This window comes from Panicum virgatum, chromosome 2K (genome assembly GCF_016808335.1).
Source record: "Panicum virgatum strain AP13 chromosome 2K, P.virgatum_v5, whole genome shotgun sequence".
NCBI classification, from domain to species: Eukaryota; Viridiplantae; Streptophyta; class Magnoliopsida; order Poales; family Poaceae; genus Panicum; species Panicum virgatum.
This window is the reverse complement of record NC_053137.1, coordinates 62,760,624-62,774,983: the sequence shown is the minus strand read 5'-3', so window position 1 is coordinate 62,774,983 and position 14,360 is coordinate 62,760,624. Positions and strand designations below refer to the sequence as shown.

Genomic DNA, 14,360 nt, shown 5'->3' with positions numbered 1-14,360 from the left:
GACAAGTGCTGAGTATCTGTCCCCAATCCCCATTCCATATTATCATAGGTGAAAATTCTAAAACAATCCATTTTTTAAGGGAAAAAATCAGCGGTTCAAGGTGTTTTCACCCTTGTGGTATTGTACTATAACCCTTATGAGGAAAATCAAAAGTCATTCAGCTTGTTATTAGTTCAGAAATTGAAGCGTAGTGGGTGCGACAACAGATCAAGACTATCTCCCACGTCCACATCCCCTTCTATCACTCTTATAGTTTTATCAAGCCCTTCAATGACAAAGTATTTAAAGCCAGAACATTGCTGGATCTTTCAGCAAGAATTTCATAATATGATAACTATTATGCAAAAAGTGGATCTAACAGGACGTCGGAAGAGGGTAATGGAACAAAAACTGGGTAAAGAGATTCGTGGACCACTATTCTTAACAATTAAAAACTGAAAGATGAGGCACTAAGACGGGAACATATCTAGTGCAAACCACAACTTTGTGAAAACCCGTGCAAACCACGGCAAAAAAATCGTCTAAATTCACCAAAAAAATCACACATGTAGATGATATGATGATACACAATCTTGTAAAATATCCTGTCCAAACTCGACTTTTCTTATGAGATATAAAAATAACAAATTTCTAACAAATCATTTGGACAACTTCCTGGCTTGAAATTTATTCTTTATATATCTCACAGACGAAGTTGAGTTTGGACAAGATATTTTACAAGATTGTGTATCATCATATCATCTAGATGTGTGATTTTTTTTTTGAATTTAGACAACTTTTTTATCATGGTTTCCACGGGTTTTCACGAAGTTGTGGTTTGCACTAGATATGTTCCCCACTAAGACATACATATCTGCCCTCATGTTTGTTATCACATCAACATGTTTTAGGTGTTTTTGTAGACACAATCTACCAATGAACAGATCCTATGGTATATACATATATGCGCTTTCATTTTTTCTATGCTTAAGGTGGTGACTCTTTATAGTGTGCATCCTAAAAGGATGACACACCATACATTGCAACCATTCATCAGAGATTTAGATGTGAGTCACCACTTGGTATCTTAAGCTTGTTGGATTTATTGTTTACCATCCATGACATGTCATGCTTTAAACTCGAGGCGTGACATGTAATGATGGCCAGTGTTGATCCTAGCGATACCAGCAAGAGTATCCAAGGATTATCCCCTATGGTTGCCACCTTATAAGCCATATCACCATACGCACCACCTAAATTGACCTACCACGTAAATGAGAGTCAAACATGGTATCACCATCAGTGTGCTCATGGATCAGAAAGAAATTACATCATCAGACAATAAAACATTGCAGCATCGGATGGACATGAAAAATTACCAACCACTAACTAAACCTCAAGTTCCCAAAATTTTATATGGTTAAACAAAGGTCAACTATCTTTTGAACAACACAAAAGCTTCAACCCTTAAAATAGGTAGGATAGTTATTAACCATAAAACACCCAATAGGATTCCTCTATCACCCCTTTTATGAAGAAGTTGGCGTCCCATAGCCGATAAGCATGTATTGATGAAAGAACAGCATGGTAGATAGAGTTACGTGGTAAGCAGTAACTTAATGAGCTATAAGAGTAATAGAAACAAAAAGGAAAGGAAAAAAAAGGAAATGAGGAGACCAAAAGTGAACTCGTAAAGTCTGGTTATGTGGGTGCATTATACATGCAAGTTTCCATAAAAGAAAATATACCTTATCATGTAGTTTACATCCAAATTATGCATTTGCAATCCTCCAACCAAAATCAATAGCAACACTCATGAATATTGTTAAACGCACTTTTTTGGACATTGCAGAAGTAAATAAGAATGAAAACATGACATGTGAGAGCAATTTTTGAAACAGAATTGCCTAAATGATACCCTTGCAACAATTAACCACAAGCAGAAGTACTACTAGTGAATAGATGATTTCTTACGATTCACCATTAGCAATTTAAGGCCAATTTTTTTTTGCTAATCTTTCTAAAAACTTTTTTTGTTAATCTTATCAGAAGTATAATACATTGGAGTGCTGCAGTAATTATGAAAGTGAGGAAGGAAATGCTCCACCTCAATGTGCTGGCCAAACATTCGAATCACACAACAGGAAGTCTTGATCCAAGTATATCTCCTAAAACCAAGGAAACCCCGAAAGAAGTTATAAATAGACAAAGTCAGTACCTAGAATACCAAGTTCAATTGAAAGATCTACTATACAAGACAATTTAATTAGTAAACCACAATTTCTTTCAGATATTATTCAGCCACATGGAAGTTTATACCACAGGCTAGTGGTTGTTGCTCATCACACTTTTGGTTGGGCTTTTTAAAAGGGTTCATTCATCCATCCACCATCCTAGGCTCAATTTTAGGCTCAAAATATTTCAAAGTGCCTTTTCCTTCCAGTTTAATAGTCAGAATTGTGAGATTTGTTTCACATCACCATTTACCCTTCATTATCCATATATTCTACCTACATTTCAAGGCTAATATACAAGTATAATAATAAAGCAAGAGAGCGTGCCTAGCATACTGCCTAATGGAAACCCTGACGTGGTCCTGACTAATTTGAACCTAAGAGCACACATCCGATTTAGCTGCCAAGTGCGGCAGCAGGATACACAAATCACGTCATAGACAACAAATCAACTCAATTGGGAGCCAAACATCCAGCCCTATCGACATAAGCCCGCAACGAAATCACCACCATAGTTTGAGGACAACAATTCTAGCACCAAACAAACATGGGGTTCCATAACTGCAAAACGTACCGGCGGAGATGTCACGGCAAGACGGGGGGAGTCGTCATGGGCCGTCGCCGTGGTCCTCCAGCCGCACCGCAGCCACAATTCCATACGGAGGCGTAACGCGTAGCTCCTGCGGTTCTATAGTTGTGCCACGACAACTAGGCTAAGGCGATAGCCTAGAGGCCGCCCCTTTCCTAGTTTCCCTTCCCCATCGATCGTGCCCCTTTGTTAGGGTTTGGATCCTCTAGGAGGGAGGACGAGCAAGGGGAGGCGGAGGGGAGGCGGAGGCGGAGGTGGCAAATGGCGCCGTGCTGCGGCTCGGGGCCGTACGGGACGGAGCAGCCAGCGCCGGCGGGCGCAGAATCCTTGGCGACGGCTCGCTCCATTGCTTGGATTTGGGAGGAATTTGGAAGGAGGCGGTGAGTCGGTGAAGGTGTGCCGTGTGCGGGGGCCGCGCCCGGAAGACAGAAGAGGAACGGGAGGAAGGCGTACGAGGGAAGCTTGATTCGATTTGATTGAGGTGGGACCTAGGCCTGGGCGTGCCACCCCACGTGAACAACGATTAGCCCGGCGCTCGCTGCCATCCGCACGGCCGGCCCGGAGTTTCCCCCGTACTCCTGCGTGTTGGAATATAAGTGAATTTCCCACCTCTCCCCATCAGCTTAAGCTTTTGGGTTGAACTGGTCGGTGCATGCAACTCAATATGGTATCAGAGCCAGAGGTCTCGAGTTCGAATCCTGATTAGCGTGATTAAATAAAATAATTGCCGCTCGCTCCTATTCCACGTCTGAGGCCTGAGGGAGCCTCCACGTGAGGGGGAGTGTTGGAATATAAGTGAATTGTCCATCTCTCCCCATCAACTTAAGCTTTTGGGTTGAACTGATCGGTGCATGCAACTCAATACTGCGGTTGTGCTGCCGGTGCCCTCCGCGCCTGCTGGGGATGGATTGCCGCCAAGCGTGGGGATCGAGCCGCGTCCCACAGCCAGGCGATCCTGGACATCGATCCGTGGCAAAGGCATTTTCGCGGGGGAACAGAAGAGATGGATCGTGCTTGGGGTCTCTGGGATCTCACAGAACAAACAACACTACAGATCTAACATCGTTTATTGCAGCACACTACTTCTCTGGATACACGAACGGCACACGAACAGAAGCACAGATCGACGTCGGAAGCGCGGATCGATCGCGCTCGTGAGGGGATGAGGTCCTAGGGGCACTTGGGGTGCTGGCTCTTGGGCGACTTCATGTCCCTGTAGCAGGGGCACTCGTCCTTGCTAGCGTAGGGCCCCGACGGCACGCAGCCGCCGCACTTGCCGCAGCACATCATGCAGAGTCCCATGCACCGCCCGGCCTTCTTCAGCGAGCACCGGCTCCGGCACTTGCCGTCGCACGCACCGTCCGTGGCGGCGCCGGAGCTGTCTGCGCCCACAAGGTCACAAAGGTTAAGGGGATCCACGCGATGTTGATCTCGGTCGTCCTGCAACTTTGCTCGCTCTGCAAGCTCTGTAGAGAATCATGCAAGCGGAAACGAACGGAGGGACATGTGTTGATCAATTACCTGCAGCCACGGCGAGATCATGGAGCGAGGCGGCGGCGACCAGGGCGAGGAGCAGGAGAGCCACAGGGATCCTCCCCTTCGTCTTCTCCACCTTTGTTCGTCGAGATCTTCAGCACGGCTCAAGACACAGAACCAACCACCACTGGCTGCTGAGGTGAAACTGCAACGTGACACTAGAGAGAGTGAAGTGGCGAGGGAATAATGGCACAGCGGACCTGAGTCCTGGATGGGGCCCGATTTATTATAACCGCGCTGTGAGACGAAGGTTCTGGGTACACTGTACGCGCGCGGTTTCAATGCACCGCCACCTGCCTCCAAGCCCATCCGGTGCGAGCTAGTACTGGAATCCTTGATGGACTGGAGTACTGGACGGCCATGAACGCCAAAACGCACGCTGCGCCTGTGGGCTGTGGCCCTAGCGCTAGCGGACGAACAGGTCTCACGGATCACAGGTGTCTTGGTCGGTACGCCCAGCCAGCCACAGCCAGTCCCGGGGATCCTAGCTCATGTGCCGCGCGCACCACCTTTTCTTCGTTTCCTAGGTCCCGTGCTGCACTAGTGCAGTGCATCTCTTCTCACTACAACGCAGAGAGCGTTGTTCAGCAGGGGCGGCGGTTGCTGGAGGTTTATGTTTACGCCTGGGTTGCGCTACTGCCACTAGGCCCACTACTTCACGGTAAGGCTAGATGGGCCAGTAGTCCCTTTGCGGCCCTTGTAGATGGGTGATGAAGAGGCTTGAGCCCAGCAGGCAGGATGGAGCCGCCTCCATGGTTATTGGGCCCGCCACACGGACCAAGCGACCAACATGGCCCATGCACCTTCCGTCTTCCATAGCTATTGCCTATTGAGCCCAGCATCCTCTCAAAAAAAACAATTGAGCCCAGCATGACTGCATCCCGCCGGCGGCAGGCTCGGAGCTAGGGGCCAAACGCGCACCGTCCGCCGCTCCGGCTCCAACGTGGCAAAACCATGTACTGATGGCGCAGATTGTAGCGCCAAGATCGCCGGCAGATATGAAATGAGTGGCCGCCGCCTGACCCGGATCAGAGTATACTCTGAAGAAGAGACGGATGCAGCGCGAGATGAGGACGACGGCCTAGCCCTCCTGATTCCATGCATGAAACAAAAACTGTGGCCGTTGTTTGGCTAATCGTCCGCGGCGATGTTTTTTTTTTGTTTGCGCTGTTGCCAAGACACGTGGCGCACGGAGAGCAACTTTGAGTTTTATTAGGAGCTCCGGGCTCGTACTCGCAAGTCACATGTCGCAATGGCACAGGGCAACCGGGGCTCCCTTGTCCCGGAGCGTTCTTGTGTTTTGGACACGTTCAGTTAAAGAGGAAAAAAAAGTTGGTTCCAGTCCGAACTCTGGAGTTGCCGGTACTAGCTAGGCCCCAGGCCATGCTTGCAGGTTGCAGCCTTGCAGCGGTGTCCTTTCCTGTAGCATGGCTCCCCCAGCGCATCAAAGGAAAGAAAAAAAATACAGAGAGAAGTAGAAGGAAGAACGAAAAAGAGTGGCAACTAGCAGGATCATCTCGGAGTAGCAGGCCTGCAATGCAAGAACGCGATCGACGACGCATTCCAAATAACAAGAGATCAGACACAGATAATCAGGACGCCTTCCTTGTTCTCCCATCACAAGTTTTTCCTCAACATTACGAAAATCCCTACAGCATCCCAGTAATCGAGAATAGACACCTTCCAGGTTCCAACCACTCCAACCATGCAAAGAAAATCCCTACCACACACTGTCACAGTAGACAGGCAAAAGCACCACACGGCCATTGACAGGGCCACTTCTACGACCTAGCAGCTCGCCAGCTTCTTAAACACTACGAAAAGAGAAAAAACACGATAGATAAACGAAGATACTGCAGCCTGCAGGCACGCTCCCTCTGCAAGTGCTCTGTTCTCCCGGCGAAGCGTCCCCCTCCTCTTCCTCTTCAAGCGAGGTGACGCTGGAAATAAGAAAAGAGTTAAGAAAACATGACACGCAAGAAAATCGATGAACACAAGTCTGAGAGTAGTGAATGGATTGCACGAGAAACGTCGACTCACCATGACGGTGCGTGCGGACATGAAGAGGTTCGCGAAGGAGGCGCCGGCGGAGGCCGCCCACTCGCCGTAGCCGCCCAGGTTCTCATCGCCGAAGGTGAGGCAGTGGTGGAAGACGGACGTGATGCAGCACCACGTGACAACGGCTAGGGACCACGCGGCGAGAGGGGTCAGCCGCGCCTTCGTGTTCGTGGAGGGCCTGAGGGCGCGCGCGAGGCGGGCCTGCAGGAGCAGCGTCGCCGCGGCGAAGAAGGCGACGGTGACGGTGAGGTCGTAGCCGCCGGCGAGGAAGCGCTGGGCGGAGGCGACGGCGGCCGGCGCGGCCTTCACCGCCGCCCTCGGCGCGAGTGTGCCGAACACGAAGCCGACGTAGAGGAAGGTGGTGTAGTTCCTCACTGCACTCTGGAGCTTGATCTTCTCCTGATCGGGAAACGTAGCAGGGAAGGCCGCGTGATTGCAGAACAAGAAGCCGAGGAAGGAAGAAGGCGGGAAGGTGGTCCGAGAAACTAACCGCGGCTTCCTCCTCCTCCTTCCCCTTGAGCGCGGCAACATCAAGCAGTGGTTCTTCCTCTAGAAGAATCATGCCAGTTAAAATCAGGAAGAAACGCAAGGAAAATACTTGTAACAAACCCAAGAAAAGAGACACCAAATATAGCCAACAATATAGACACAAACGCTCTACCAGCAGCCATCTTGCGCGCAGCACCGACGGTGATGGCGCCCACCATCTTTGCAAGAGACCCGCGCACTACTAGTAACTACTCTGCTTGCAGATGGGAAACAGACTCGTTGGCTCTATAGATGCAAGAGATGGGTAGACCTCAATGGAGCGGAACGGCCTCTTTATAGCCTTTTCGTGGCCACGGTCGAGACGTGGTCAAAGGTGGCTTTCTTCTGCACGGATTCTGATTTTGCACTGACAATTTGTTTTTTTTTTCCAGTTGGCTTGTACTTGCAAGTTGAAGCCGTGTTTAGTTCTTTTTGAAAAAAAAATTTTGCAAAAAAAATCTTACCAATTTGAAGTACTAAATGAAGTCTATTTACAAAACTGTTTACACAGATGGGTTGTAAATCGCGAGACGAATCTAACGATGCTAATTAATCCATGATTAATTAATAATTAGCGGATGGTTACTGTAGCATCACTGTTGCAAATCATGGATTAGGTAGGCTCATTAGATTCGTCTCGCGATTTACAGCCCATCCATGCAAAAAATTTTGTAAATAGACTTCATTTAGTACTTCAAATTAGCAAGATTCTTTCGCAAAATTTTGCGTTTTTGCGTTTACGGGGTGAGAACATGCCTGAAGTGGAACAAGGCGACTCCATCTGGTGTCGATGTTTCATTTAACGCTGACACGTGCCGCACGGAGATTTCACCTAGAGCAACTTGTTAAGCAGATTGTTATGTAACTTGTAGCAACACCTTAATGTTGTGCGTGGTTTTAACTTTTTAACATCTTCGCTCTCTGTGGCAAATCGCGCTGATTTGTCAGGCAACGCGAGCCGCTCCACTCCATTTGTCCCGATGCGATCTGATCGTTTTGAACGCGGCAGGCAGTAAAGCGGAAAAGAAAAGGTGCATCAGTGCTTTGCAGTCTGGACTCTGGAGGAGCCAGTACGTACTAGCTGCAGCCCTGACTAGTGCAGCCTTGCCGGCTTGCCGCGGCATCCTCCTGTTTGAAAATGGAACACGACAACAGCAGCACGCACAAGGAGACGGGCAATGGCCGCGCGCCCGTAGTGCCGCGCCGCCGGTGGTCGGAGAAATGCGGGTGCGCACCGGCTATGACGCCGCGCGCTCCCTCCAACGGTTCACCGCATGCAGGGCCGCGTCCGTGGCCACCTCGTCGAACTCCGGCCAAGGCTCTCGCATGAGGCGAACGAGCTGAGCTACTCGGTGGTGAGCGCTCGCGGTGGCCAGCCCGCCCACCGGGGTTCGACTCCCGTCAGGAGCAACCCCGGTGTCGCACGGGGGTATTTCCCAGAAGGGTGTTGGGGCTCTTGTCATGTTAGTGTGGGTGTGTATGTGTGTAAGTCCCGGCAAGCGTATTCTTGGATTTTTCGACAGTCCATCTGTGTTGAGCGCGCGGTCAGTGTAAGTGTCCAACTGAGTTCTTATATAATTCCCCAGCGCTCTGGTGCTTTCAAACAAAAAAAAGCTCTCGCATGAGTCATGGCCGGTCGTTGGTTGGGGCGTGCCCGTGCATTCGGCACCGATCGTCGTCGGGAAAATTGCCCCGGTAACGGAACGGAGTCCTTCAAGAGGCCAGCCAACGCATTCAGCCCGGCGGCGGCGCACATCAAGCATTTCAAGTCGTTGTGCGATTTTTTTTTTAGGGGTAAGTCGTTGTGTGATCTTTTTTTTTTTGAGGGGTAAGTCGTTGTGGGATCTGGCCTACGGTGTCCAACCCATGGGCCGTCGCTAGGCCCTAGGAGGGATGTCATCCTGGGCCCTTGCTAAGCTCAACCAAATTCAGTGTTGTTGAGGGTAGAAGAAGAGAGCGTGTAGTTAGTAGGCTTTGTGGGGATAGCCATGGAGTGGGCTAACAGCCCATGATACTATTGTGAAAGCTCAGGCCCATTTACCACTAGGCAGAATCTGTTCTCCATTCCATTATAGTTTTCCCTTGCGAAATTGTTGCAGCTTTGTTTTCCACCATTCAGAACCTCATCTCGAAGATAGTTGCCTTTTCGCCTTTAAATGCTTAGATTTCGGCACTGGTAACTCCTTGTGGCCATCTGTGTGTGTCGAAATAGCACAGTATTTTTTTAGGAGCAGGCGTTTGCATGGATCGTCACAATCTGAACGAATCATCCCGCGCAACACTCCCCTGCTCCCAGTCACACATGGCACGCGCGTCACGCCACAAACCTAACTGGCTAACTCACCAAACACCCAAACACACCAAACAAAGAAACAAACAAGGCTCACGTAGTACTCCCAGGCTGCTCTCATTTCCATGCTGGCCGGAACTGGAGCAAGACAACAGCCGCACCTGCATGCGAGTTTGGCCGCGACGCCATCGCCACCTGCCACCGTCCTCGTCGCGAACTGGGGGTAACCTTGGCCTGCTGGTTTCTCTTATCTACGAGCCTTCAAACCACAGAAGCGCAATTAATATAACAGCGACGGCCTCCCGTGATCGCCGGGCGCGACGCGATCTTGATGCCGCTCACGTGCCGCGGCCCCCGCGCGGCGGCCGCGCCGACCCCCCCGGTCAAGGCAGCGCACGACAGACGCCACGGCGACAGCCGACAGCCTAACGGGCAGGTCAAAGCCCCCCGCGCCCACGTCACCGTCACGGCATGCATCACACGGTCACGCCACCACTGGCAGCCGAGCGAGCACCACCGGGCCTGGACTGGCACTGGCCACCCTCTTGGTGAGACGGGGGAGGGGACGCCGCGCTGCCCGCGGCCGCGGCGCGCGAGCGACAGCGTAACGGCAGCCCCCGCGGCGAGGCTCTCCTGGCGTGGGCCGCGGCAAGGCCGCTTCGCCCGCTCGCTGCGGAACCGGACGGACCTCGGGCACGTGGCCCGCGCGGCGCTTTTGGCATCTTCGCCGATGCGAGGGGAGCAATGCATGCTTTGCCTCCCTGCCTCTGCTGCCCGTTGGTTGCCGCAACAAGAGCGGCCGCGCGGGTTGCCGCCATCTCTGGTTCGGGTCGGCGCCTGCCCCGCGGCCCCGCCCCGCCCCGTTCGGCGCCGTGCTGGGGTTGGGGAGGGCGGGGGGGGGCGGCACTCTCGCGAGCTGTGTGGGGCCGGGGAAAGCGATGGTTGCCCGGTGGATCAGGGCGGAGGGGCCCGCCGCGGCGCCATTCCTGTGGGCCGAGCTGGGCGATCAGGCCATGATTTGAGAGCGAAAGGTGTTGGCAAAGCTGTTCGAAATTCTAGGATTATAAATCAGGAATATTGGACGGTTGCAACTTACCACAACTGCTGCTTTTATTAAAAGCCCTGAAACTATAGTCGCCGTTTTGAATATCTCCACTTCAGACATTATTGAACAAGAAGTGGCGGCCAATTTTCTCTGCTCTCGGGGGGAACAGTGCAAGTAGTACGGCGCATGATGCCCCAAATCATGTTGATCGCTATTTGCCAAACAGATTGACACAAATCCTACAGGTTCATACTATCACTAGCGCCATCAGCAGCTAATCACGTCCAAAAATCACATTCACCTACTCCCTCCACCCTTTGGCGCCACACACATGTACTACTACGTGAACCTCGCGAGCGCGAGACTTCCGAGGCGGAAATTTCAATCACAGGAGCTTAAACTTGGGCAAAGCGCGCGATTCGCGAGGTGCAAATTTGGACACGACAAGCTGGAACCGCGAGGTGCAAATTTCGATGATACACGCAGCTGGAAAATTTTAACCCGTTTTTTTTGGGTTCCAACCGTGCCCCCCTTTCCAAATCCCAAGCCTTTTCCTTTTTCAAATCCGTGTTCTATAAGAGAAACAAAAGCCGGAGCATCATCGGATCGAAATGCGAGACCTTTTTTTTTCTTTCGCTCGAACTGCGGCAGCCTCCTCCATTGTTCAAGTTCGTGAACCGGCACCACCGTCGACACGACGAAAAGCACGGAAGCTCTCTGCTCGGAGGTGTTCTTCCCTCTGTCCCCCCCCCCCCCCCCCCCCCCCGACATCCCTCCTCGCGCTCTTTTGATCAAACGGTTTCCCCCCTCTCCTCCTCCCCGGCTTTATCTTTTCCTCCGTCCTGCCTTCTTTTACCATTTCCGCCCGTCGCCTTCCACCTCGCGCACTCCCCTCCCCCTACTCCTCCCTTTCACTCCAACTCAACCGCGCGGTGAGCACTCGCCCCACTCCCCCCTTCTTCTACTCCACTCCTCGCCGCACTCCCCATGACCTCCTCGTGAAGCAAAAACCAAATCGCCTCTCTACATTAGCGCTCCTCCCCCTAATCTTGGCCCCGGCGGCGGCATTGCGGGATATGGAGAAGGAGAGGAAGCAGGGGTTCTTCGCGGCGCTCAAGGAGGAGGTGGTGCGGGGGCTGTCGCCGGCACGGTCGAGGGGCAAGTCCCCGGCTCCGGCGCGCAGCGCGTCGCCGGCCAGGATGCTGATCCCGCGCCGGCGCAAGTCGTCCGCGCCGCCGCAGCCGCCGCCGGAGAAGGTGCTGCAGCAGTACCTCGGGGAGCAGCTCATCGCGCGCTCCGGCAGCCTGCGCCCCGGCGGGGAGGCGCTCGCGCCGCTCATCGAGGGGCCCGACGCCGAGCGCCTCGCCGCCGGCGACCCCGACGCCGACGACTCCGGCCGCCGGGAGGGGTTCGGGAACTGGGTGCGCGGCCACCTCACGCGCACGCCGTCCATGGCCTCCGCCGCTGCAGGGCCCGGCGGATCGGGCGCCTCCTTCCGGCGGTCCGACCTCCGCCTCCTCCTCGGCGTCATGGGCGCGCCGCTCGCGCCCATCCCGTCCAAGCCGGCCGAGCCGCTGCCCCTCCTCTCCATCAAGGGAACCCCCATTGTACGTCCGCTTCTTCACTCCCGTTCCCCCTCCCCTCCATTCGCTGGCTGTTGCGTCGCTTCCACGAGATGCGGTCTGGGTCCGTGCATCTGGTACTCTTGGCTCACCACCCTGAGAAAATGCAATGGCAGGAGTCGTCGTCCGCGCAGTACATCCTGCACCAGTACACGGCGGCGTCGGGCGGATACAAGCGGCTGCAGTCGGTGCGGAACGCGTACGCCATGGGCAAGGTGCGGATGGTGGCGTCCGAGTTCGAGACGGCGACGCGCGTCGTCAAGAACCGCGGGCCCACCGGCCGCGGCGCCGCCGCCGTGGAGCAGGGCGGCTTCGTGCTCTGGCAGATGGCCCCCGACATGTGGTACGTCGAGCTCGCCGTCGGCGGCAGCAAGGTCCACGCCGGCTCCAACGGCCGCCTCGTCTGGCGCCACACCCCCTGGCTCGGCGCGCACGCCGCCAAGGGCCCCGTCCGCCCCCTCCGCCGCGTCCTCCAGGTCCCAGCATTTCTTCCAAACCTCACTTCTTCCTCCTACGCCCTAGCAGATCACCTCACGATCCCATCTCCTTTTCCAACTTGCAATGCAGGGCCTGGATCCGCTCACCACGGCGGGGCTGTTCGCGGAGGCGCGGTGCGTGGGCGAGAAGAAGGTGAACGGCGAGGACTGCTTCATCCTGAAGCTGACCGCCGACCCGCAGACGCTGAAGCTCCGCAGCGAAGGGCCAGCGGAGATCATCCGCCACGTTCTGTTCGGCTACTTCAGCCAGCGCACGGGCCTGATCGTGCAGATCGAGGACTCGCACCTCACCCGCATCCAGCCGCACGCCGGCGGGGACGCCGTCTACTGGGAGACCACCATCAGCTCCGCCCTGGAGGACTACCGCCCCGTGGAGGGCATCATGATCGCGCACTCGGGCCGCTCCGCCGTCACACTGTTCCGGTTCGGCGAGGCCGCCATGAGTCACACCAAGACGCGGATGGAGGAGGCTTGGAGCATCGAGGAGGTGGCCTTCAACGTGCCCGGACTGTCCGTCGACTGCTTCATCCCGCCGGCCGACATCCGGTCGGGCTCCGTCGGCGAGGCCTGCGAGCTGCCGTCCCAGTCCCACGGCGAGCGCGCCAGGGTCGGCGCCGCACACCCCTCGCGCGTGACCGCCATGGAGCGCGCCCACCCCCACCCCCATAGCGCTGCCAATGCCGGCGTTGCCGGCACCGGCGGCCGCGGCCAGAAGATCATGTGGAGAGTGGAAGTGTGAGCAGTGCGATTAGTTAAGCAGCAGCAGCAGCAGCGCTAGAGAGAATTGAACCGAGTCCAATCTGTTCATACTAGAGTTTAATTTCCCGCAGCCCAATCATCAATCTGTCCATCAGATCACTAACCTGTTGCATCTAGAGCTGGTTTAGATTTCTGTAAATAGGAGCATAAACGATCCCAGTCCTGGCCGGCCTGGATGAACCTTTATCCTCTGAATGCAGAAGTTTCAAGCTCTGTAACCTTGTACTGATCGTCGATCGAGGCTCACACAATGTCATGGCCTTCCATGTTACCGCCATTTCTCGGTAGCGGCACTTTGACAGCTGATACCTGATTCCTCGTACTAATGCTCAATCTGTGCCTTTGCGAACTCCTCTCCTCCAAAAGAGGGGAAGACGGGCGCTCCTGGGTTTACTTGTACGAAGGCGACAGGTTTGGATCTTGCTTGCAAGCTAACCCAGTAGTACAAGCACCTAGCAGCATTGGATGCTTGGGAGTTTGGGAGCGGATCACACTGATCGCCACCGCGCTTGTCCTGCCGCTGGCGCCTGGCGGTCTCCCTCCGTTTCAGCTTGCTCATGCCCAACCCAACAGCGAACAAACTAGTCTGCTATGTGCTCTCCCCTCCCATCACATTAAGGACCTCCTGGCTGGACCAACCAGTCAACACAGTTACTCGGAGCAGGGAGGGCCCAGCTTCAGGCCATGGCACGACGTGATGAAACTGGCGTCGCAGCCTCGCAGGTGGCAACGGGTTCCACCGTGCCGGCCTTTATTTTCACCTTTGTTGACCAAGGACCGCGAGGGCGAGCCGACCCGCTGCCTGGCACCGTCTTGGTGCATTTCATGCCTGTTTGTCTGAGGCTGTGTTTAGTCGCGAAAATATTTGAGTTTTGTTATTGTATTATATTTCGTTGTTATTTGATAAATAATATTTAATTATGGATTAATTAGGCTTAAAAGATTCATCTCGTACTAATCAGTTAGACTGTGTAATTAGTTATTTTTTAACTGCATTTAATATTTCATGCATGTGTTCAAAAATTCGATGTGACGGATACTGTTGAAATTTTTTTGGGAACTAAACAGCCTGAAAGAAAAACAATGAGTTTTGGATCCAGACAGTCTTTGCATCTGTCATAGAGATTCAGGTTTTCATTTCTCCTCGTGGTTATTGAGCGGCCAAACGGCTGGGCATCTTTTCCGGCGTTGGGAGAGGCAGAGAGAAAGGGGGAAGCGAAGAC

The 14,360-nt window shown here is 53.5% G+C and overlaps 3 protein-coding genes across 3 annotated transcripts; 1 reads left to right on the top strand and 2 right to left on the bottom strand.

Moving 5' to 3' along the window:
- Window positions 1–3,831: 3,831 nt before the first annotated feature.
- LOC120695573 (peamaclein-like) lies at window positions 3,832–4,700 on the bottom strand. Its single transcript, XM_039978787.1, has 3 exons — window positions 4,690–4,700; window positions 4,324–4,430; window positions 3,832–4,184 (listed from the first exon to the last, which is right to left on the bottom strand). Exons 1-3 carry the CDS (start codon window positions 4,698–4,700, stop codon window positions 3,973–3,975), a joined length of 330 nt encoding a protein of 109 aa, XP_039834721.1. The 3' UTR covers window positions 3,832–3,972.
- A 1,219-nt stretch (window positions 4,701–5,919) lies between these two features.
- Window positions 5,920–7,177, bottom strand: LOC120693401. Its single transcript, XM_039976828.1, has 4 exons — window positions 7,058–7,177; window positions 6,887–6,945; window positions 6,379–6,795; window positions 5,920–6,278 (listed from the first exon to the last, which is right to left on the bottom strand). The coding sequence occupies exons 1-4, from the start codon at window positions 7,101–7,103 to the stop codon at window positions 6,264–6,266; spliced, it is 537 nt and encodes a 178-aa protein (XP_039832762.1). The 5' UTR covers window positions 7,104–7,177; the 3' UTR covers window positions 5,920–6,263.
- A 3,879-nt stretch (window positions 7,178–11,056) lies between these two features.
- On the top strand, window positions 11,057–13,414 carry LOC120693390. Its single transcript, XM_039976819.1, has 3 exons — window positions 11,057–11,866; window positions 11,998–12,357; window positions 12,449–13,414. Exons 1-3 carry the CDS (start codon window positions 11,336–11,338, stop codon window positions 13,115–13,117), a joined length of 1,560 nt encoding a protein of 519 aa, XP_039832753.1. The 5' UTR covers window positions 11,057–11,335; the 3' UTR covers window positions 13,118–13,414.
- Window positions 13,415–14,360: the final 946 nt, after the last annotated feature.